The sequence below is a fragment of the Stomoxys calcitrans genome, chromosome 3 (assembly GCF_963082655.1).
Source record: "Stomoxys calcitrans chromosome 3, idStoCalc2.1, whole genome shotgun sequence".
NCBI classification, from domain to species: domain Eukaryota; kingdom Metazoa; phylum Arthropoda; class Insecta; order Diptera; family Muscidae; genus Stomoxys; species Stomoxys calcitrans.
Genome location: NC_081554.1, coordinates 199,221,656 through 199,246,681, shown reverse-complemented (window position 1 = coordinate 199,246,681; position 25,026 = coordinate 199,221,656). Strand labels below are relative to the sequence as shown.

The following is a 25,026-nucleotide window of genomic DNA, read 5'->3' as shown; positions in this document are numbered from 1 at the left end:
TGAATGACTATTTGGCTACCACTGACTACGCTGTCTCCAGCATCATCATTATCATCGCTATCATCATTATCGCAGTAGTCATCGTCATCGTCGTCGTCGCTTTGTCGTTGCGAGCAAATGCTAACCATTCTCTCCTTGTTGACATTCATCTGCGTGCTTGCACCACCACGTTTTGTGAGCCCCTCCAGCAATCGTTTTACTCTGCCACCATAGCCATCATCATCATCATCACCATGGTCGTTGTCGTTTTCGTCTGCTCTTACTTGGTGTGCTCACTTTAGAGCACAGCATACTTCTGGGCGATTATAAACATGTGATTTTAAAGTATACTTCGTTGCGTGTGCTTGCTTTGTTTTGTGTTATTTTGCCGTTTTTTGTTGAATTTGTCTTGTTTTGTGTGCGCTTTTTTTTAGTTGTCGTTGTCGTTGTTGTTGGCATTCGTCGTTTATGTTTTGGTTGTTGCTCTTGTTGATGGCGTTAATATCTGGCGCAATGTCTGGCTGGAAGTCATGCTTTTCCTCTTTTTCGAGCCGCTGTTATTGTTGAAGGCCATTCAACAGGTTATATTGTTGTTGTTTCTGTTGTCGTCGTTGCTGCGGCTCATATTATTTATTTTCTTTTGGGCTACGTCATCGCAGCCATCGTCATCGTCGTCGTTGTCGTCGTTGTTCTATTTCCTTTCTTCTCCTTTGCTGTTGCTATTTTAGTGTGTGAACGTATTCCAGCATTTCTTTTCTCCACAACCCCATACATAAAAAATTAAAAAAAAGTAAAAACAAAACACACGAATACACGCGCACCAAACTTTTCGTCTTTATGAAGTGTGATTTGCAAATATATTTGACAATTATGATTTTTTTTCGTGGGGCAATTTGGAAACAAAAGGAATTTCCTCCAAAACTAGAGATTTATTATTTTCCTTTCAAGTTTATATGCTTTGATTTTCGTACAAAGCAACAAAAGATATATGCAATTTTGCTTTAAGGAATAATTGAGACTTAATCGAAGATAGTACAAGTGTTCCTAAAAGTATGCAGTATTTTTGTAAAAATATGTTATTCTTATTCTTGCCACCAAAATACTATATGGAATATTTAGATTTTTTGGATGCGTTTTTCGTATTAAAATCCTATTTACTAAGTAAAGTGGTGAAAATATAGCTACTTCTATGAAAAAAAACATGGGGGATATATGTTTATCCCATTCTCTCATTGGTTCTCTATTGATTAAATACCAATTTTCAAAAATACAAAATAGGACATATATGTCCCATCCGTCCTCAAAGGATTAAGATTTAACCTTGTTATAATTTTTGAGATGGCTAGTGGGAGAAAAGGAAAACGACTAGAGAAACCAAAAATACATAAACATGGTTAAAGTGGAAGGACAAGGTGAATATTCAACACATATCTAGCGCCCCTGTTCGGGCAGTTAAGTCTTAGCAGTGGAATGGTTGGGACTCGATTCTCATTAGAGGTTTTAGTCTTAAGAACTCTTACCTTGGCTATGGACTTGTGCAAATGCAAGTATGGCCATGCGTAACAGGGCCACACTTCTAGCTGTCCGATTCAAGTTTAAGCGCAATGATAAGTGATTAACTTTTTATGGCTGAGTCCAAACAGCGCAACGCAGTGCAACACCTCTTTCGGAGAGAAGTTTTTATATGGCTCCTACTCATGGCATAATACCTAACAAAAGTCGTCAGCATTTGGAGGGGACAACCAGCGCTTAAAATTTGATCTGATGTTCTCGCCAGGATTCGAATCCAGGCATTCAGCGTCATAGACGGACAAGCCAATCTCTGCGCTACGGTGGCTATGGCCCAGTAGAATTTGAAAATTTTGATTTTCCTTATCAGTACATTCAAAAAATATGGCATTTTTCCTGACAGATTTTCGGAATGATAAAAAGATACCACCAAATCCACAAAGAATGTCATAGCGATCATGAGGGTCCAAGACCTATACTATTTTGAAATGTGTGAATTGAAGGAATAATGCAATTAGTATCCCACTCTCCCCTGTCAAAAGTTATAAAATTCTTTTTGGTACTTTCTAGATTAATTGTGTGAAATACATTGCAACGGTTTTGAACATCAATCTTACCACTCAATGTAGTTTGCGACACTTCATACATGCCATCTATGTAGATAGTCAATCTCCTTGAAATTTTTAGAAAATAGCATTGGCCTAAAGTGAGAGAGTTAAAGCCAATACTCAAATAAACGATTTGCAGTTAATGGAAAAACAAAGTTCTTTGCTTGTGCCCTGCAACGATTGCCTTATATTTTAATCATTAAGCTTCGATTTGGTGAGTACCCTTAGCCCTCTTAGCACTCCACTCTGTATTAGTTCGTACATACGAGTATGTATGTTGGCATATTGATGTACCTCCTCGTTCCGAGTTGGAACTTCATTAATTTTCACGTTGTTTCGAAAACGAATATGACAACAACAAAAAAGTTTATCATGAAAATTAAGACAAGGTACAAGGATACATCCGCATTTTGAATGTTCGTATGTGTGTGTGTGTGTGGCTCCATGAATACGGAATACGCTATACAGCACTCTCAAAAAAAAAAAAAAGCCCCGAGTAAAAGGACAAAGTTTTTTGTTTTGTTTTAGCTTCGCTCATTCCTGGCTTATCATTACGTTTTAAGTTAGAAACCCAACGGTCCCATTTTTTCGTTCATTCTTTCATTTGTAGCCATAAACGAGATAGTCCTTGCTAAAGGATTCCAATCTTGCTGTTTTTTTGTGCCTTGCCAACCAACAAAAAACGACTGAAGGAAAAATAAATGAACTCTTGATAGAAGGAAGCCAACGTACCCATTTTTATTGAAAGAACCTTAGCCCAGCAAACAGTTCGGAGGATTGATTAAATGTGCTAGTGAAAATCTATAACAAATGAAAAAGCCGTGCCGAATCTTGGGCACCCACCACCATGAATTCCGCTAAAAATGTGTCTTTATTAACTCAGTTCGTATTTGAATTACTTTACAACAAGCAAATCGGGAATTAGTTGCAGCTGCTATAGTCTCAAGTAGTCACATCGGGGAATCGGTATTTAAGTGGCCTATATCATTATAAAGAGCGATTCGGATCATACTTAGCACCGAGGCTGGAAATCATAGCAGAATTAAAATTCAGCCAAATCAGGAGAAAATTGAGGCCTCTAGGAGCTTATGAAGACAAACCCGGGGATTGGTTTATACGGAAGTTATATCAGTATAAAGACCAATTCGGATTATACTTGGCATGGTGGTTGGAAGTCATAATAGAAGTCCTTGTCACAAATTTCGGCCAAATTAGATAAAATTTGTGGCTTTAAAGGGCTCAAATCTGAGAGTCGGTTTATATGGGGGTATATCACTTTATTGGTATACCCCCCCATAGAAAGAGGCCACAGTAGCGCAGAGATTTGCATGTCCGCCTATGACTCTGAATCCTGGCGGGATCGGCAGTGGTTTTCCCCTCCTACACTGCAAAAAATGTTGTCCTTACTTTAAAGAATCGAGCCAAAGATTAACAAACTTAGTTTAAAGATGACTCATTTTCTAACTTCTGAAGGAAACATTCTCTTTAGTAAAACATATTTTCCTTCCTATTAAGGATTTTTTATTTCAAATGGTAAATCTTTAACTTTGGTTATTAAAGACAAAAATCTAAAATGAAAGTCTAAAGTTTGAAAATTGGCCTTGGGACAAGAAAACAGTGAACCGTGGTTAAAAACGTAAAATAGCTTTACAAATAGGAGCGTCTTTAATGTCTTCAAATGTTTAGCTTTTTTAGGTTCAGGTGATAAGTTCAAAGAAAAAATTTTTCAAAAAATAATAATTGGACAATCATCTATGAAGCAAAATAAGAATGAATCAGCGATCAAAATTTGAAACGGATGATCATTTCCGTTTCGAACAAATAAAGATATCATCTTTATTTGTTCGAAGTAAGAACAGAAGTCCCTGTGGCAAATTTCATATCCGAGGATCGGTTTGTACACGGGATATATCAGTTTAAAAACCGATTCGGATTATAATCGACACTGAGGTTGGAAGAGAGAACACAATACCTTGTGCCAAATTTCAGCTCAATATATATCATCCTTTCAAAAATGGCAAACGTTTTTCTACATCTTTTACCTTATTCCAATGTTTTTCTAAATATATGTCAAATTACCAAGGTTCGCACAGGAAAACAAATATTTTATCCCTGTGGCAAATTTCATATCCGAGGATCGGTTTGTACACGGGATATATCAGTTTAAAAACCGATTCGGATTATAATCGACACTGAGGTTGGAAGAGAGAACACAATACCTTGTGCCAAATTTCAGCTCAATATATATCATCCTTTCAAAAATGGCAAACGTTTTTCTACATCTTTTACCTTATTCCAATGTTTTTCTAAATATATGTCAAATTACCAAGGTTCGCACAGGAAAACAAATATTTTATATAAACAATTACGGTTTTGGAAAGTCCACGATATGTACTGCAGCAGCAGTCTGTAGCCTTAATTAAAATATAAACTCTAAGCTGTGGAGTATGGCTAAATCCCAAAATGAAGACGAAACAATGAAAACCCCATTTTTAAAGCAAATACAGCCAAAACCTATTTTTTCTTATATTTTACACGAATTCACCCCGTCCATGTAAATGTTTTAGGGGCGAGGTAATCAACTTTTCGTTTGAGCAAATACGAAATTGTTTATTTCCAGGCCATCTTACTTTAACTGGATATGACACAACATTTCTCCCATTAGCTGAATTAGAAAAGCGTTCCCAGCGCCTCGATCTGCTGCAAAATTGCAAATTTTGCCCATGAACATTTTACTAAGGATCAGGAGCAAGCTTCTCACATATCAATGAGTGCACTCCGATTCAAGTTTAAGCTCAACCATAAGGGGCCTCCTTTTTATAGTCGAGTCCGAACGGCATGCCGCAGTGCGACGTCTCTTTGGAGAGAAGTTTAACAGGGTATAGTATCTCACCAGCCAGCATTAGCAGGAGAAAACCACCGCTGAAAATTTTTTCTGATGGTCTCGCCAGGATTCGAACCCATGCGTTCGGCGTCATAGGCGGACATTCTAACCTCTGCGCTACGGTAGCCTCCATTAGCCTTGTTAGAATAGCGTTCCCAGCGCCTCGATCTGCTCACCTTCTAGAATCTCTGATACGAAGTTTCGAGATACCTTTCACCACCCTTTCCATCGGACTTTTGATCATCCCGGTTTGCTTATATCACAGAGATCGCCTTCAAATGAGTTCTTCGCTGGAGCTTCTTCATTCATTCTGACAACATGCCCTAGCCAACACCTCCATTGTATTTTGATTCGTTCAACTCATCTAACGTCGTCATACGAGCTGTATTCGTGGTCCATACGGCGCTGATACTCTCCATCAATACAAACTGGTCCATAAATTTTAGGAAAAATCTCTCTCAAGCACTGTCTCGTCTGCTTTCATAAGGACAAATAAGCCTTAGCAATTTGTATATCATCTATTTGGCTATTCTTATTGTAATGTGGCAAAGATTTTTGTGTTTTTCATTCAAAAATGAGTAACTTAATTCCACAGATGTTGCATATGACCTTTGAAGTTAACTCATAAACGCCTTGGATTTCGGACAAAAATTTAATTTAAAAAAAAACATTAATTTTCTTATGCTTTCCTAATTCCCTGTATTTTTACTGCAAAAACACTCCTTTGCATTTGCACAAGGAAAATTTTCTAAACTCACTCTGCGACAAGCAAAAGTCCACAAGCGAAAAGTTTTGCTGGTGCCTTTGGCCACCAACCAGACACCCACCCACCCGTTCACGGTTTGGTTGCACGAAAATGAAGCACCCAAAAGAAAACAGAGTAGAGCGCACATACGCCAGACGAGTCCTTGTTAGATGTCGACTCTTTCATTTCATATTTTTCCTTTGCAATCTTCTTCTTCTTCGACATCATCATTTGTAAAATTGTCTATGCTTCGACAAAGGCTGCCTTGCCGTCAAATCTGTTGTTGCTGTTGCAGATGCTCCCCTTTTATTCTGCTTGTAGTTTTTTTTTTGTCCTAAGACAAGGGCACCCTTTTGCCAATGCTATCCGGAGATAGACAGTCGTCAGTTAAGCAAACGGACTGTGCTCAAAAGCGAGCTCTTGCTTAGCCTGGTCTTGAATTCGCAACTCCTGCTACAACTACTCGTTTACAAATGGTTGCAACAACATGGGTCATAGCAAAAGATGCTTTAAATTGGCATGACAAGGTGATGTGACGTACTTGTGTAGTCGAATACAAGCATTGCCCAAAGTCTACAGACTTGAAAACCGCCATCATAATAGAAAATGGATGTAGTCCTCATATAAACCGAAATCCCAATATGACTTCTCAATTTTTATCCGATTTGTTATCTAAATAACACTAATGCTTACACCAGATAGGATCATAATTAGATATAAGTCCGTATAAGCCAGAATTTCGATTTAAGTTGAATGAAATGTATTGGGTTGCCCAAAAAGTAATTGCGGATTTTTCATATAGTCGGCGTTGACAAATTTTTTCACAGCTTGTGACTCTGTAATTGCATTCTTTCTTCTGTCAGTTATCAGCTGTTACTTTTAGCTTGCTTTAGAAAAAAAAAAGTGTAAAAAAAGTATATTTGATTAAAGTTCATTCTAAGTTTTATTAAACATGCATTTACTTTCTTTTAAAAAATCCGCAATTACTTCTTGGGCAACCCAATAGTAAGCAAAGTACACTTAAAAAAAACCAACAAAGGGGCTATGTTATGCTATGTATATGCCTCATAAAAACCGTTCCCGAGTTGACTTCTTTAGCAATTAAGGGACAACATTATTTTCGATCCCATCAAATATAAAAATAAATGAGCAACAGTTAAGGGTAATTTTCAGTGAGGAAATTCATAATTTTTAATTCCCATCACTCGGCTGTGCTGTTACACTTTCAAGACTCCTCTTTACTAGTATTTCACTTAGGTACCCATCTACTTCATCACGAAAATCGAAGTTATTTCGAAGCAAAAAAATAGAAAAAAAAACACATAGACACTCACACACACACGCACCCAAATGCAGCCAGGGAGGCAAATAAGAAAAACGAAAAAAAAATTCTAAGGAAAATTGCAATTTCGTTGAGTAGTCGTTCTGTTCATCGTGTTATTCCAATAAGGCTGTTTTCGCCTTTGCCTCTTACTACGATTTTGCTCAAGTCACTTTTCTTCGACTCCAAATAGGACAAATGAATTCCTCTCCTCTTCTTTTTTCACACAAATTAGAAGAGCAGTACCCCTTTACGCCTTTGGATTCACCACTACGGGATCCGATGGAAAAACGAAGAAGACAATTATCGTTGTATCATCGCATCTTCAACAGAATGAATACGAGCGGCAGAGTTGTTTTTCATTTTGCTTCTCATTCAGTGTAAGGGAATTATTAAAATAACGAAAGGACCAGAATGGGCAACTTGTGAACATAGAAGGCAAGAATTAATGAAAGCTAATGAAACAGAGTACGGCAAAGTCCAAACTCCTTGCTGCCCTTTCATATCCTTTTTTGGAAAATCAGTTTTTCGAAATTCTGCAGTTATTCTAATATGCCACAAAAAAAGAAAACCGTTATTTGAGGAGTAAGTTTCATTAAAATGAACACAGATACAACCGTAGATTAAAAATTAAAGAAGAAAAGATGAGCGTGATCATCTGGGCCGAATTCTGAGCAATTAATTCATTTCACATTACTTTGTTACTTATTGTGTTATCACAGAACTTTTGTCCCACTAGCGTAACTTAGAATAGATTCATATGCCCGTTGATATTCTGCGTTTCTCCTGCAAGTTCTGACCAGTAGTTTTGAAATAAATCTCTCTACTTGGAATTTCCATTTTGGCCTTCCCCTTCTGCGTGTTCCACAGTGTTGACCCCAAAAATAATTTTTAAGTGGACCTTCTTTTTTTCATTCCGATACGTGTAACTATGCTAGCGTCGTCATACAGCTTGTGATTAAAAATTTCCATCAAGTCAGACTGGTTGAAAAATTTTGCCAAGAAGCATTCTCTCAAACACTTCAAGTACTACCTCGTCAAGTTATTTGAATGTCTTTTTCCAATATATATGAGCTATATCAAGTTATTGACCGATATGTACCATACTTGTCATAGAAAAATACCTGCTTCACTATTACAGACAAATCGAGTGATAATTGCGCCCTCCAGAGATAGGTTTACATGACAGCTTTATTAGATTATGAACCGATTTAGACCATACTTGACACAGTTGCTGAAAGTCATACAAAACGACATGTGCACAATTTCAGCCAAATTGAATAAAACTTGCACCCTCTAGAGGCTCAAGAAGTCAAATCGGCAGATCGGTTTATATGGCGGCTATAATAGGCATGAACTGGTTTAGACCATACTTTACACAATTGTTGCAAGTCATATCAAGACTACATAAGTTTCATCCAAATCTAGACGTCACATCGGGAGATCGGTTTATATGGCAGCTATATCAGGTTATAAACCAATCTGGACCATACTTGAGAAAATTGTTGGAAGTCGTGTCAAAACAGCGCGACTAAAATTGCAGCCAAATCGGATAATAATTGCATCCTCTAGAAGCTCAAGAAGTCACATCGCGAGATCGGTTTATAGGGCAGCTATATCAAACCATGGACCGATTTGGCCCTTTTACAATCCCAACTGACCTACACTTATAAGAAGTATTTGTGGAAAATTTCAAACGCGCAGCTCCTTCCAAAGTTTGGGTGCTTTCGTCAGACCGACGAGCGGACGGAGGCACGGACATGGCTATGCAAATGCAAATTTGCCCATGAACATTCCATTAAGGAACTGGGGCAAACTTCTTAAAATTAAATATTTAACGTCCTAGGCCCATAAGCCACATTTATTGCCCGATTTTCTTGAAATTTGGCACAATTACTTGTGTTAGGATCCTCGGCATCCGTGCTAAATATTGTCAGTCTATATCTTAATATAGCCCTCATATAGGCCGATCGCTTGATTAAGGGTCTTGCGCTCATAAAAGCTTCGTTTAATATCCGATTGGGCTAAAATTTGGCACAATTTTTGTGCTAAGACATTCGTGCTGAATATGGTTCAAATAGGTCTGTATCTTAAAATAGCTCTCATATAGACCGATCTCTCGATTTAACGCAGTGAGCTCTGTTGGGCCCTTCGACGTTTTGCACAGATACTTTTTATTGATTTAAGTCGTTGAAAATTGCACATGGATCAAATTTGACTTCCTGACCCCATATAGGACGCAATTCTTATCAGTTTCCTCTATTTGCCTATAAAGAGATTCTGGCTAAAAAATTTGTTTACCTATAATGAGATGCCGGGCAAAGAAATTGACAAACGCGATCCATGGTGGAGGGTATATAAGATTCGGCCCTTGTTATAAGCTTTTTTGCTTTTTTCTGTTTTAATTTTTTTTTTTTGAAGTCTTGGAAAGCGCAGAAGAACCAAAAGTTGACTTAGAAATTTCAGATTGATCATGGAGAACGATTTAAGGAAAATTCAGTAACAGGCTCATTGATAAAGGAAAATGCTAACATATTTCATTCAAAATTGAAGATAAGTTCGAAATGTAAATATTCTAACAGATGGTTGCAAAAGTTTAGAAAGAGAAATGAAAATTACAAACCCAAGGCTGAAGGAGAAAAAGTCTCAGATAATTTTGCAGTAGTATTTCAAGGGAAAACTAGGTTGCCGATATTTATCCGCCCCATGCCACTATAGTTATTTATAAAGCGAATAAGAAAGCTTGGGTAAGTCAATACTAAATTTTTTAGAAATATTTTACAAACATTTTGTTCACCAACTAAGAGACCATTTTAAGAAAATTGGTCTGAATCCGAATCCGGTGAAAAATGTATACCTTTTGCCCCATAGCAGCTATATGGGAATATGTTCCTATTTGGACCTAATTGTGTATAACAAAATATTGGTCTTTATAGTAGCTATATCTAAAAATAAACCGATCTGAACCATATACGACACGGATGTCGAAAAGCCTAACATAAGTCACACTGTCAAATTTCAGCGAAATCGGATTATAAATGCGCCTTTAATGAGGCCAAGATTTTTAATCGAAAGATCTGTCTGTATGACAGCTATTTCCAAGTCTGAACCGATCTGGGCCAAATCGAAGAGAGAAGTCGAAATTTCCCGAATTTCGGCGAAATCGGACTATAAATGGGCCCATGACCTTAAATCGAGAGACCAGTCTATATGCCAGCTATATGGAAATCTGGACCGATCTAGGCCAAATTGCAGAGAGATGTCGAGGGGACTAACACAACTTACTGTCCCAAATTTCGGCGACATCGGACAATAAATGCGCCTTTTATGGGTCCAAGACTATAAATCGAGAGATCGGTCTATATGGCAGCTATATCCAAATCTGAACCGATCTAGACCAAATTGCAGAAAGATATCGAGGGGCCTAACGCAACTCATTGTCCCAAATTTCGATGGAATCGGCCAATAAATGACCCAAAACCTTAAATCTAGAGATCGGTCTATATGGCATCTATATCCAAAGTTGTCAAAGAGCCTAACGTAACTCACTGTTCCAAACTTCGGCGAAATCGGACAATAAATGCGCCTTTTATGGGCCCAAAAACTTAAATCGAGAGATCGGTCTATATGACAGCTATATACAAATCTGATGTCGACTGGCCTAATACAATTAACTGTCCAAATTTCAGCAAAATCGGATAATAAATATGGCTTTCATGTGCCTAAGTCCCTTAATCGGCGGATCGGTCTATATGGGTGCTATATCAAGATGTAATCCGATATAGCCTCTCTTCGAACTTAACCTACTTATGGACAATAAAAGAATCTGTGCAAAGTTTCAGCTCAATATCTCTATTTTTAAAGACTGTAGCGTGATTTCAATAGACAGACGAATAGACATGGCTTAGATTTTTAAGCTGATCAAGAATATATATACTTTTTAGGGTCGGTAATGGATATTTCGATGTGTTGCAAACGGAATGACAAAATGAATATACCCCCATCTTTCTGTGGTGGGTATAAAAATTGTATTGACTTATAAATAACGGGAAGTTTATTAAAACTCATTAAAGATCTTGCATATGAAGATTAAACAAGTAAAAGCGTGAGAAGTTCGGCCGGGCTGAATCTTATATACCATCCACCATGGACCAAATATGTCGAGTTCTTTTCCCGGTATCTCTGTTGTGCTGTTTCAGGCTATAGACCGATGCTGTTTCAGGCTACAGACCGATTCAGTCATGGGAGAAAACGTTGTACAAAATTTCAGTCAAATTGGATTATAATTACGCCTTCTAGGCTAGGTCAGGTTATTAACCGATTTGAACCAAATTCAGCACAGTTGTTGGAAGCCATAGCAAAACACGTCGTGCAAAATTTCATACCATTCGGATAAGAATTGCGTTCTCTAAAGGCTCAAGAAGTCAAGACCCAAGATCGGTTTATATAGCAGCTATATCAAAACATGGACCGATATAGCCCATTTACAATCCCAACCGACCTACACTAATAAGAAGTATTTGTGCAAATTTTCAAGCCGATAGCTTTAATCCTACGAAAGTTAGCGTGCTTTCGACAGACAGACGGACGGACGGACGGACATGGCTAGATCGACATAAAATACCATCAGATAAAGAAATGATAACTAACATACGCCAGATAATGCTACATACACCATATAATGCTACATAAAATATATGAAAAGATAGCTCAGGTGTAATAATGCTTCCTAATTTGCTGTTTTGTCTGATGGTAGTATTAAAGATATGGTATATGCCACAGATACGATTCAGGAGGAATATAGTGCAGGTGAAACTGATGCCGATGGTATTATTCATCCAAAAATTTCTTTAAATGAAGCAATACATGGTTTAACAAAATTGGACTTCTTGGAGGGCCCTGGCTGCTCTGGTATTTCAGACCAAGCGAAATGTTATTAAAAGTATGTGTAAAATATTACTCCATTATCCGGGAAAATCGATTATCCGTAATGCCTCCGGTCGCGAGCATTCCCCATAATCCAGGATCAACCTATGTCAAAACATATATGGCAATTTGCATATAAAGATAGTTTCCATGTTTGCACTGGAATGCCCATGATATGAAACCGAATAAGGTTATTCTCAACTACATTAGTTATATATAGTGAATGAAAAAGCTGACAGTTATTAATCAGCGCAACATTAGACTATTTTGTTTTTGGAGACCTCAATGCCCAACATTCCACATGGAGCAATGTAGCAGACAACATGTTCTATAGGCATTCACTGCAATCTAATTTTTATGTATACATAAAAATTATCAATCAAGTTTTACACGTTTTGGGGGAAAAAACATTGGAAGCACATCTGTCGCAACTGTCAAAACTGTGGAGACCCGGATCGTGAAAAGACGAGGCTATTACTGAAAGGAAATAAGGAGGAGATTAGTATAGCTTTCGGTATTAAAAAGGGGCTGATAGGACTACGAGCTAAATTATGCAGAATTGGTGCGCCAACAGATAACTTGTGTAGGGCGTGACGGGAGATGACAACTCATCATCTTTCTGTTAGAAATGGGCTCTAAATTGTTTTGTATTGAACTACCACAAGTCAAACACTTGTACAAGATTTTTTGCCAGCCAAATTCAAACATTTTATGAGTGTGCAATAATTTGGATGATTTCAGACAATCACTTTCAAAGGCCGCAAAGTTGTTCTTACCACTGTGCACTAATTAACAAATGCCAATATTTTGGATATTCATACTATACATTCCCCCGTTTGTGTTTCGAAATTCCGTAGCTTTGCAGAACAAATTGAAACTTCAAAAAATAAATTCGAATAGATTGATGATAGGCGGCAATCTGATACTCTTAAATTTAACAATAGAAAGAAGAAATCGCACACCGCACCCATTTGGTTTCTCGCCCATCAAAAAGTTGCTAACAACTGAATTGTTGGGATTTCAATTGAAGGGAATTTCCAAATTTGTAATCAAGAAGCACTGCAAGAGAAATGTTCATTTCTATCTGATGGCCCGACCGTTAGTCTGTTTGAGGTACATATGGCATATGCAGCAAACACTAATTTATCAAAATTTCTTTTCTACGAAACAATAAAATTCAATTCATTCGATTATTATGTCATGCCCCTCACAATCCAGATTGGGAATAGCGTCACAATAGCAAAGCAGGTAGCTGGCTGGTCTAGTGGAGGTGATTAATAATAAAAGTGCTGTGAATTATGGACGGGGACAAGATGAGCATTTTAAAAGACTTCCAAGAAAGAAGTCAAACGGTCGGTGAGTCAGTAGGTTGGTAAGCTAGTGAGTCAGTGGGACAGCGAAACAGTGATCATATCAGAATTTGTAAATAATCGAAGAAGATGCAAAAACACCCAAAGATCGATTAGAATTCAAAATAAGTGTCAAAACACTCACTCACTCGCACTCATCCACCACCGATGGTCGATTGGTAGCGGTTGGAACGGCAGAGGCAGGGGGCATGCTGACCAATAACAATCTCGTCGATAGATGATGATAACCTCATTAGGAAAATAACAACTCGAGGTGTTTGAAGAGCTGACAGAGCAAGCCACCAGAGCTATTTACGGCAACGAGACAGCGCTTATCAGCTGGCGGGAGAGCAGAATAGGCGGCCTCGTCAATTTGGGAAAGATCAGAAACAAGCTAAATATTGAGCCGGCAAACAGTTTCACAGCAGCAGCGTTAGAGAAAGCACCAATCACAAAAGCGGCGTTAAGGCAACATTTGTTTCTTTTGTATTTCGAACTCATCGCTCGTTAAGAGATGAGAAACCCAAAGTATATTTTGAAAGTCCTACTAGTGCTACAGGTAATAATGGTATATGCAATTTCCAAATTATTCTTTGTTTAATCGGCATGAACTTTGTCGCTTAGATAAGCTCTTTTGCATGGAGCTATGGGGTAGGACACCCCGATGCCGAAACCATAGATGTGGGACATGCATCAAGTTCAGCAGCGCGGGATCAGTTTATAATTGATGCGGCCATAAGGCGTGGCATGGATGGGGATGCTGTGGCAGAACTGCTGCGCACAAAAAAACCGGTGGTCAAAGTGAAGGCACAACCCAATGGCACCACCAAGACTACAACGTACTCACTGGATCCAGACGGCAGCATATCCAGTAAGACCGTTACAGAGTACCAGGCAGTGAAGCATTATGACTCTGGCTCCCTGCCAGACGACGTGAACTTGGACGATATTCTGAAGTCGCCCACAGGTACAGTGACCAAAACTTTCACCGACAAAGATGGGGCTAAGGTGACACGGACATTTGCCGTGAGCAAGCCTGCCACAGCCACAGTCGATGACGATTGGACTAGGCCATACATCCCTACATGGGATTCCAATCCCGGATTTCCTTGGTCATCGGAGCCAAAGACACCCGAGGGGGGCAATGTACACAAGACCACTACAACCTTTGTAGGGCCCAACGGTGAAAAACGTGTAGTGGAAAAATGGTCATCCCAACCGGAAATCACTATTAAGGAACCCAAGTTTCCATGGTCGGTGAACACACAAACACACACTGTTCCGCGTCTTCAGCCCTGGCCGTCAGCAGATCCCGAAATAGTAGGCACAGATCTCCATCGCCCCTCATCGAATTGGCCCACTTTCAATTTCCCTAATTTTCCACATGCATGGCAGCCCACCAACTCCATGGGAGATCCTGACGAGTGGACCGTGGTTGAAGGCAATCCCAATGTAGAAACCACAACAACCAAGCGCAAATTTCAATCGTGGACCCCCAAAACTTGGAACTATCCCGACATAACGACATCCACTGAGCCGATTACCACCACAGTCAGGCCAACGGCTCAGGCAAAGGTAACGACACCCTTGCCCAGCTTAGATGATTTCCTAAAAAGTCAATATGGCCACGCCATAACGACATCAAAGACCATATCTACCAGTACGAACAAGGCCAAGGAGCCACCGGTGGCCACAACCACCCAGAAAGCCATAACCATCAATATCGATGATCTGCCAGTAATGGATGTTCTACACAATGGCAAACCGTTAGACGTAAACAATCTAGGCAGACTACCACCCTATTTGAGGCCCACCTTGGATACGGGCAATGTGCTGAAAATTGAAAACAAACATCCCATTGAGCCGGAACAGCAAACGGAGACCAAACAACTTGAGACCAATGTACTCAACATCACTAAGACCCATGTGGGTCACGCTAAGCCCACATTCCAAGATTTGGACCCAGAAATGCAGGAAATACTGCGTAAGGCTAACATATTGCCTGAAGACATCTCCAGCATCGATGGTGACACCATAACCAAAACTCGCAAGGAACCGGATGGTCGTGTCATCACCACCACCTACAAAGTACGTTCATCATCGCCGACTCCCCCCATCAAAGTAGAGAAACCTATATTTACGAGTTACACTCCAACACTAAACAGCAAGCCTTTAGACATGCCCAGTTTGCTGCCCGCGGCACCCACTACCTATCACGCGCCCTTATACCCCATAAGCCCTATTGCCGAATTTCTGGCCAAATTTGGCTTGACCAAGTCGGATATATTGGCGAAAAATGGAGAATACACCAGAACCCTAATCGATGACGATGGTCAGGTATTGACTGCTACATTTGTGCTGAGCTCTCCCATAGCGCCGCAGCCACCAGAAAAAAAACCTTACAAATAAGCGTATAAAATTACTCCCCAAATCGTTTCTTGGAAAGTAAATGCCAAAAAAATTAAGAATTTGTAAGAAATGCTATTTTAAAATAAAACGAAAATTATCGTAGTCTCATTTGTGGCCATATCGCTAGAGAGAAGTTGACTTACCTTGTCGCTGAAAGTGGCTGTAAACAACTACAAAATTCTGAAATCTGCTTTTCAATTAATTGCGTTTTATTTGATTGGTAGACTTAAGGCTAATCGAACATTACATTTGCAATAGATCTAGGAAGCGATAAAAAGCATTTGCGCAGCATTAAGAAAAAAGCAACAACATATTACAAGTAATAAGCATTTATTAAAAGCTCAGCTGCGTAAAAAAAGAAAACAAAAACAAAAACAAAAAATAAAACAAAACCAAAAAATAAATACAATAATAAATAAAACAAAAATATTGCAAAAGCGATTCAAAAGATCTCAATGACTCAACAAGATGTTCAACTTATGCTTGTGTTCATGGCTATGGAGGTGTTGGTTGATAAGTGTTGCATATTTGTAGGCGTCTGGTTGAACAGAACTATCCGGCATACTTTTCGGTGGTATTTCAGCTCATTTTGAATACACATGCAGGCCAAGCGTTTCATAGAAAAGATAAACTAAATTAGTAAAAATTGTTTTTGTTTCAATGCGAAGTGTAACATTTTTCATTCAATAAAAGAAAACATAAACATTAAAAAAAATATTTAAAAACTAAATAAAGGGGCGTGTCAACAAATCGCCTAAATCTACGCGAATAAAAAGCGCATACGAAAATTAAATAACACAAAAAAAAAACAACAAAATAATCATTAAAAAAAAGAACGAAGAACAATATGAAAATAACAAAAATAATGTAAAGAGGGGGTATTAGCACATAAAAAAAAATATTTAACACACTTCCAATAGGGGTCCTTATTTTTTATTTTGAGCCTATTATAAAAGTTTGTGTCTCGTGAACTTTTAGTCTCTTTACGGATTCTTTAAAATTCAGGGTTTAAACATAAAATAAAAAATCTTTTTAAATATTCAGCATTGATAAATGCTAGTATAATTGAATTTACTTAATTTTGATATATAACTAGCTTAGGGGATTTTTGTCTTTTTCAGTAGGCTCGAAAGTCTTTTGGCTTACAGGTTTTAACTTGTTTAATTTTTTTTATATTTCGCATAATATTTTCTTTTTAATATACTGGCGATTTACTGATTTTTGTAATTGATTAAAAAAATATCTCTGGATTTTGGAAACATCTGTTAATAGAGAGGATACGATATTTTGGTTTGTCTTGGGATCTGAAATCTTGTGGTTCATTCAGTTACAAGGAGTATTTGAAGTCTTTACTTACCAAATTATCAAATCGCAGCGCCTCCTCGTCGCTTAACCCCATGCTGCGGGTCAATTGCAAATAGGTGGAGGTTATCGGTTTCAGTCGCTCATAATCCAAAGGCGGCAAGCTTGATATTGTGCGCAATTGGGGGATTCGCAAGGCAGGCAAGGCTGAGCTTTTGGGTGGAGTTAGAGGTTCCTGCTTTACCGAGCTGGGTGTGGAAGTCGCCTGAATTTCACTCTGTGGTGGAGGCGGCTTGTGTGTAGGAGTAGCTGCAGTTTTCTTTGCGCAATCATCGACCGATGGCCTTCCTTGGACACTGAAATGGGAAGAATTTTTCGAGAGATTAATTGCACGGATTTGGGTTGACTGTACAAAATCCTTGTCGATCGTTGGTATGAGCAGTGACATGGGTAATGATTCCAAAGCTTTTGTTTTTTCAGAGCTTTTAAAGCGTTTCGCTTTGACAACACTACTATTATCGGCCTCGTCTTCGGAGGAAGAGGAAATACTGGGTTCATGTACATTTAGAGCCGACTTTTTGCCCAGAGCAGGGAGGTGTGCGAGTTTGCTTTTATGGGGGTAGGGCAAAGATTCTTTTTGGGAGCTTGGAGGAGGCAACACTGCATGTGGCATGGGTAAATTTCCCGCATAGAGACGACGCATGAAGTCATAGTAACGCATTAGACTGTCTTGAGATTTCAGAGAATGAAAATCAAAGCCATAGCTTTGATAGGGCGTTACAAATGGGTGGGCTTCGGTTGTTACCGGTGGTGTCGAAGGTCTTTGCAAGTTGGGGTTAATGCGAATTTTGGGTATATGCGCTTGGCCAAACGACAGCGGCTTGGGTGCCGTTGCCTGTGCTACCAAAGGACTGGAATTGCGCCTGGGCAAACTATGTTCTGCTACTTGCTCTGTGGGGCAAACAAAAGCTTTGGAATTATTATCGGGATGAGAATATCTGCGTTTTTTGGGTTGAACTGAAATCGAGTGCAAGGCTCCAGTTCCACCAGGCGTGTGTAAAGTAGATTTTGTTGAGAGTTTTGTAGTTGGACCAGCCTCCAAAGAGCTTTCAGTGTGCGAAGAATAATTTAAGACTTCAACTTCTGAAGAGCTTTCATTTTGTGCAGCGCCCAGATCGTCTTTTAAGTTATGAGCCGATGGTGAAGAAGGACGTAGATTTTTCTTGCACTCTGGGCAAATGGAGAGAAAGCGTGTAACAGCTTCTCTGGGTAAGAAAGCATAGGTCTCCGAAATCTGTGGAAAAATAACAATAAACAAGAAGAGTTAGTAAAAATATTTCCCCTTACAACAAAGACTCACAATTCTATAGGTGCGCTTTTGTCCTGCATGCATTCCACTTCTGCCACCCAATTCCATGTGAATTTGGAAAATGATATCGAAAAATTCTTCCACCACGGCCACTTTGCGATACGTTCGTTTCTCCAAATCCTGCAAATAATAGTGGTGATAAAAGAAAATATCTCTACCCCTTTACTATTTAGAATTCTTACCTTTGTTGTGGATGCCACATAGAGGTCAACATCGGCTGGATTTTCCGAGAGTACCGCATTTGGCGGCAGTGACTTTTTATGGCGTTGAGTACATGGTGCATCCTCAAAGCTTTCAGGGCGTTTCGTAGTGAAACCTTTTAAATGATGTTTAAATTAAAATGTACCTCATATTTGGTGTTTTATTTGAATTTTGCCAGCTTACCTTTTGTTTTGACCCAAAAACGAAATTTAGAACTATCCGGTCGGCTATGCTCCTTACCTTCCAAAGCTTTTAATATGCGCACCTTCTTTCTCATGGTTATGGTTTTGGTCTTGGCCAAGTCACCGTATGTCTTCAATGCCCAGGGCTGGAAAAGCTAAAAGTGTACAACAAAATTGAGTGCGTTAAAAGTTTTTTTTTAGTTAGTTATAAGAAAACTTAACCTATATGAGCGAGTTTGTAATGAGCATACAGAAGCTATTGAGCCGATTCCCAGTTGAAATAGGCTGATAAGAGCAAAATCAATCGTGAGTATTTATGTACACATATGCAGAGGTTCCGAAAGCAAAAATTGGTTTGTTTAAAACTTATATTCGCCTACAGATATGCCAATTTTTGACCAAACCGTTTTTAGTGTTCGATAGAGTTTCAAAAAGCCTTAACTCAAAGAAAAAAAGTCTGCCGATAATAGCAAACACTGTCTGCTGACTGTTAGTTTCAGCTGGTTCAACCATTTCAAGAACATTCTTTATCAAAGATTTTCCTTCCCAACTAAACATTTAATAACCCATAGATAGAGAATATACATTTTTTGGTACAGGTAAGATATATCAGCCAAGAAATAGCTTTTGTTGCTATAACAGAGGTAATTCTGCTGTTATAGCTAGATGTTTGTAATTTCAAAACAGCAGGCTGACTGCTAAAAAGTCTGTAGTTTGCTAAAAATGACTGCAGCTCTATTTGATGATAGAGTTGCTAGTAGGAGGGTAAAAAAAATAATATAAATATCTTAAGTAATGCAAACAAAGAAAGGAACAATGTTAATGCATTTCACTCCAGTGAAGAGATGTTGTTGTTGTTGTCGTCGTTGTTGTAACCACATTTTCATGTGGAGGTGGCGATCCTCGTCCAGGTCCTGTAGGTGAGCAAGCTTGTTCCGGTCCAAAGGACCTATCGCCGCTGGAACAGAGGTGACATTGATTATTTAAAGGCGCCAATAACTCGCCTTGTCGCATCGAGCATCATAGGCACTCAGAATTTGTGCAAGAGCCGGTGCCATCCGACCTCCAACTGAGATTCTGCATGCAGCTATGCAGCTACTCCGTATATCCGCAACCCAGTAGGTCGCAGCTAAGTTTGTCGTGACAGCAAAGAACACCACACAGATCGGACCTCAAAGTTCCAGCTTGTGTGATGCACACAACTATCTTGTGCCGGGTATTGTTCTTGTTATGCTTACTAACAGCAGTGGATAGTAAGCAAGGGACAAATGACGTTGTTGTATATGTCAATGTATTGCACACATATATGCTCATATGTATCCCAAAAATGGAATAAATGTTGGCACAGGCAGATTTTAGGAAGTTTTATGAATGCAATATTGACCAATAGAATATTATTTCGTATATTTCAGCGTATGTTGCAGTCAATTCATTGCACACATAGTCCAAAAATAACAAAAAAAACGTGGGAACAGGTCGTTTAAAGGAAATTCTATGACTGAGATATTGAGCAGTAGGAAAATGAAGATGTGTTTCTCAGTGGATGATTACATTCCATGTTTTTTTCATATAATATAAAATAAGTATCACAGAGCTACAAAGCCTGTAACCAAAACAGCCAGGTCGATATTAGCAGAGCAATAAAATACACGAGCGAGTTTAGCTGCGATATCTATGTGTATAAGGAAGTTGTTGGTCAGGTATTTTTACTTTTCAGTAATATTCTATAAACTAAAATCTTGTCTACTTTCATAATTCCAGAGGGTCTTTTGCTCGACTACCTTTTAAAAAATTCTTAAATTAATCAAAACATATGACCCGATGTAATAGGAAAACATAAATACTCGTGAAAGCATAAAATAATTCAGAACGCTAAAATTTGCCAGTTTCGAAGTAATATGTTATGTGTTTAACATTTTATTTTAGTATGCAAAATAGCTGATTTTGTTAGTTGAAATAGCAAATGAAACTGTTTGCTAAAGCAGCAGCCCTTTGTTTGCTGAAACAGTAGTCGTGTCTGTTTTCCCAAAGCAAACATTTTTGCTATTTCGAATAACAAATTTTGTTCGGTGTAAAAAAAAGTTGAGAGGGCTAACTCATATAGTTTCGACAACATTCCATTCGCATTATTTTGTAGTTCTTGTTGCAGTTTGTTGTGTTCTATCTTTCGTCTGCTTGATTCTGTTGCGTATAAAGACCCAGGAGCTCTGCGACTAAGATGAGGTGCGTCCACAGCGATCTGGGTCTGAGTCGAGTGGGTCTGGCTGGGCAGTTAAGCAGGTGACGTCTATCGTGTCAAGACCCAGGAGCTCTGTGACTAAGATGAGGTGCGTCCACAGGGATCTGGGTCTGAGTCGAGTGGGTCTGGCTGGGCAGTTAAACAGGTGACGTGTATCGTGCGGTCCTTGGTTACAATTGGGACATATATCTTGCACGTCGGCATCAATGCTTTCTCTGTAGGAGTTGAGGCGTCTGCATATCCCGGAACGTAATTGAGCCAGAACTACTCTGGTTTGCCGGGTGAGGTCAAATTCTTCAGGGGCAACGGAAGGAGGTCGTTCTCCAAGGACTACATTCACCCGGAATGTAGTCCGCATCTGCTACCGTGTCTGCATGAATGTTGTCTTGACCTGCTTGATATGCCACTTGATCTAGAGGTTCTCTCTTGTAGCGCTAAACCTCACGCTCTACATCATATAGACCTACCTTAAGGCTTCTGGGCGGTGGATATTTTGTTATAAGAGACTCCTTTATATGAATTTCGTTGACAAGTAATAATAATATTTCGTTATTACAGGATAGCTGACACAAGGTGTTTTCAAGTTCAAACTCGTATATCTATCGAAATAAATATGATAGCTGTATGGTATTTGTTTTATTAACAGCAAAACATACTTTTTATATACCGCACAATAAATCGTTATAATAATGGTAGCGTTGCCAAAAGCCATGGTAAGAGTTAAAGCAAATTGCAACAACCTGAAATGTTCCGGCGATTGAAGACGCGAATTCAACAAAATCCATACCGTCAAATGGCTAAAGATCTAAAAATTTCCACATTGACCTCAAGGTAAGGTCTTACAGTTCCAAAATGCACAAGATCTTACATCAAAGCAAAAAAAGTTAGACTCCACAGAGCAAATGGGTTGCTGTGCTTCCAAGAATGTAATGAATTACCAAACATCATGTTTTCTGGCGAGAAAAATATTCCCAATTGAGCAAAATGATTACGAACGAACGAATTTACGAACAGGTACACGAAGGAATTTTCCATCTCAAGTGCTGGTATGGGCAGCTGTGACCGCCGATGATCACTCTGCAATCGTTTTCAACAAGTTTATGCTTGCTGCTTACAATCTCTTCTAATTACTATAGGATTGATCTCTAGTTCCTTAAGGTCATTCGTATGAAATTTCAAGTGAATCTGACCATCTGTACTGTGTGTACAAATCAACATGAAATCAACTGACAGACAGACGATCAGAACAAATTTCACCTTTTCAGTGTTGCGAAATATTCTGACAGACAGACAGGCAAGGCTAAATAAAATCAGGAAATTATTCTAAGACGATCAGAATAAATTGCACCTTTTCCGTGTAATGAAAAAATAAAAATTTAACCCAGCACTTTAAAAATGCATGTAGATGGGATCCCTTCCAACGAAAATAGCTTAAGCGTAGGTGTACCACAAGGTTTTGTTGGGTCCCCTTTTCTAGATGGTGGTATACCCACCTATTCATTCTGCTTGTAATGCAAATTTGAGCGAGGACATTCCATTAAGGAACAGGGGCAAACTTCTCACATAGTAATGAGTGCTGCCCAATTCAAGTTTAAGTTCAATGACAAGGGGAGTCCTTTTTGTAGACGAGTTCGATCGCCGTGTCGCAGTGCGATACCTCCTTGGGGAGAAATTTTAACATGGCTGCAATACCATTTTTTCCAACGGCATAGCTCCCCACCAATGACGCCAGCATTTGGAAGGGATAACCACTGTTCAAAATTTTTCTAATGTTCTCGCCAGGATTCGTTCCAGGCGTTCAGTGTCGTTGGCGGATTTGATAACATCTGCGCTGCGGTGGCTTCCATTCTGTTTGTAAATTGCATATTTTGAATATTCCACTAAGGAACTGGGGCAAACTTCTCACATATCAATGAGTTCAGTCCTATTCAAGTTTAAGCTCAATGATAAGCGGTCTCCTTTAGCCGAGTCCGAACGGCGTGCAGCAATGCGACACCTCTTTGAAGAGAAGTATTACATGGTACAGCACCCCACAAACGTTGCCAGCATTAGGAGGGGAAAACCACCGCTAAAAATTTTTTCTGATGGTCATGGGCGGACATGCTAACCTCTGCGCCAACCCAAAATATCGATTTGCTTTCTAAATCTATCTAACCATGTACATCTATCGAAATCACAATGACGGTCAAACGAATAATGATATCCGCTTGAAATTTTTACAGACATTTCTTATTGACGTAGGTTGTTAGAGATTGCAAATGGGCCATATCGGTTCATGTTTTTGGACATAGCTCCCATATGAAATAGTCCTTCGATTTGACTTCTTGAGCCCCTAGAGGTCGCAACACCCTTGACAAGTGCGATCCGAACCGGTCTTTAACCTCATACCCGATTTGACATCTTGAGTCCGTGAAAGGTGGAAGAGAATCCATGCCCGGCCGAACTTATCACGTTTCTATTAGTATCCAATAATGACCCCTGCGTGTTCTTGTTAGATAAAACCGCTAATTATGTTCATCTTAACTCTTCTTTGTACAAACGACCAAGATCATCAGTGAAACGCTTGAGAGTTGTAAGGTTACATAACAATTTTCTCTACATTGTTATCAGTACCTAAAATACAGTTATTATTGTTAGGATTTTTGGAAAAATTTTTAATTTCGTTCCGCAGTTCAAAATACAAAAACCTACAATTTTTAACTACAAAAATTATACATATATCTTATTGGGAGGTTCTGAAGTCCCACTTTGTACAAAATAAGTTCTCTTGGCACTTACCTCATATATATGTTCTTTGTCATCGAAATTTTTTTGCGATGGAACTACACCTTCTCCACCCTGCTCCGAGGCGATCACCAATGAAGCTGCAGTACTCTGCACGGGTCCATCGTCATCAACATCAGCATCATAGGCAATGTCAACTCCCTCAACTTGCCTATTCTCACTCTTTTCAAGCTCGCCTTCCTGTTGCTCTTCAATAGCGTACAGTTTACGCTCCCTGCTTTCAGAGCTGAAGGCTTGACGTGCTTGATATGCGTGAAAGCTGTGGCTCTGTTGCTCTTGCCTGGAGTGCATATGAAGCTGGTGATGTTCCGCATAGCTTTGAATTAGAGGGCCCGTGGGAGAGTATGCAGCTTCTTCAGATTCTGGAATCGGAGGCTTGTCGTTAGTTTGGGTCGAAGACATTTTTTTAATGATTTTTTGATAACTGTTTTCCGGGTGTTTCTATTTTAATCTTTGGTGGGATCCATACAAAACTGTTAAGCGAAATTTGAGAACAGGAATAAGTTAGAAGAAATTATTTTAAATACAATCCATTTTGACACTTTTTGAATAAAACATTTCAAAGCACAGATAGTTTATGCCATTCATCAGTGGAAGGGATATGTTCAAAAGTATGCACAAGATGTTTAAGTTAATTATTAATTACAAACAGTTATTTTTAAGAACCAGTAGAGCTGTTCAATTCATATGATGCACGTTTACTTTGCCGTGCTCATTTTTATCGGATAGACGATAGCTAAGCAGTTTTAAGCATCAGCACTAAACGCCTGCAATGTGATTCTATATCAAACTTCTTTATTTAATCACTTTTATCTAAAGTTCATGAGATACTGTCTTTTTGTGACATATTTTAATTTTTATTGGCATACTAACACTCAACAAAAACTCAATCACGTTGTGGATAAAACGCCAACGATATTCCCAATCAAATCAAATAAAACAAAAGTAAAATTCAACGGAATGTGTAAAACAAAAACTTAACAAAAACAAATAACAAAATTCTATGCGATTTTCTCAAAAGTCAATAATCGATTTTAATTCTCAATCAGGTGATCCAAGAAATTAAAAAAAAAATGCTTTAACCGCGCGACGAATACGGATACGAGGAGTAATGAACCCACGGAAAGTTAACTGATAACTGATCATAAGTGACCAACAAGATGACCATACCAGCAGACAGACAAAAGGCGGCCGGCCGCCTCCTGACGAAAACGATGCT

At 38.9% G+C, this 25,026-nt stretch overlaps 2 protein-coding genes across 3 annotated transcripts in view; one reads left to right on the top strand and one right to left on the bottom strand.

The window, feature by feature from the left end:
• Nucleotides 1-24,342, bottom strand: part of LOC106082858 (rho GTPase-activating protein gacF) — a 167,281-nt gene extending 142,939 nt beyond the window's left edge. For both annotated transcript variants that reach the window (XR_009397596.1, XM_013245594.2), the window contains exons 1-5: nt 23,802-24,342; nt 18,786-18,939; nt 18,584-18,717; nt 18,393-18,521; nt 17,088-18,326 (exon numbers count right to left, since the gene is read on the bottom strand). Coding sequence is in view for 1 of the 2 variants with exons in the window: in XM_013245594.2 (XP_013101048.2) it covers nt 17,088-18,326; nt 18,393-18,521; nt 18,584-18,717; nt 18,786-18,939; nt 23,802-24,209 (2,064 nt within the window). In the remaining variant the exon portion in view is untranslated. The remainder of the gene's footprint in view (nt 1-17,087; nt 18,327-18,392; nt 18,522-18,583; nt 18,718-18,785; nt 18,940-23,801) is intronic.
• On the top strand, nt 13,688-15,928 carry LOC106082859 (protein let-653). The gene is made up of 2 exons (XM_013245596.2): nt 13,688-13,880; nt 13,946-15,928. The coding sequence occupies exons 1-2, from the start codon at nt 13,836-13,838 to the stop codon at nt 15,728-15,730; spliced, it is 1,830 nt and encodes a 609-aa protein (XP_013101050.2). The 5' UTR covers nt 13,688-13,835; the 3' UTR covers nt 15,731-15,928.
• Nucleotides 24,343-25,026: the final 684 nt, after the last annotated feature.

What these genes read in the sequence shown, in the direction of transcription:
- LOC106082859 (XM_013245596.2), top strand. Translation starts at nt 13,836, where the DNA reads ATGAGAAACCCAAAGTATATTTTGAAAGTCCTACTAGTGCTACAG. An exon ending in AAGTCCTACTAGTGCTACAG is followed by an intron (nt 13,881 to 13,945) that starts GTAATAATGGTA and finishes TTTGTCGCTTAG; the next exon opens with ATAAGCTCTTTTGCATGGAG.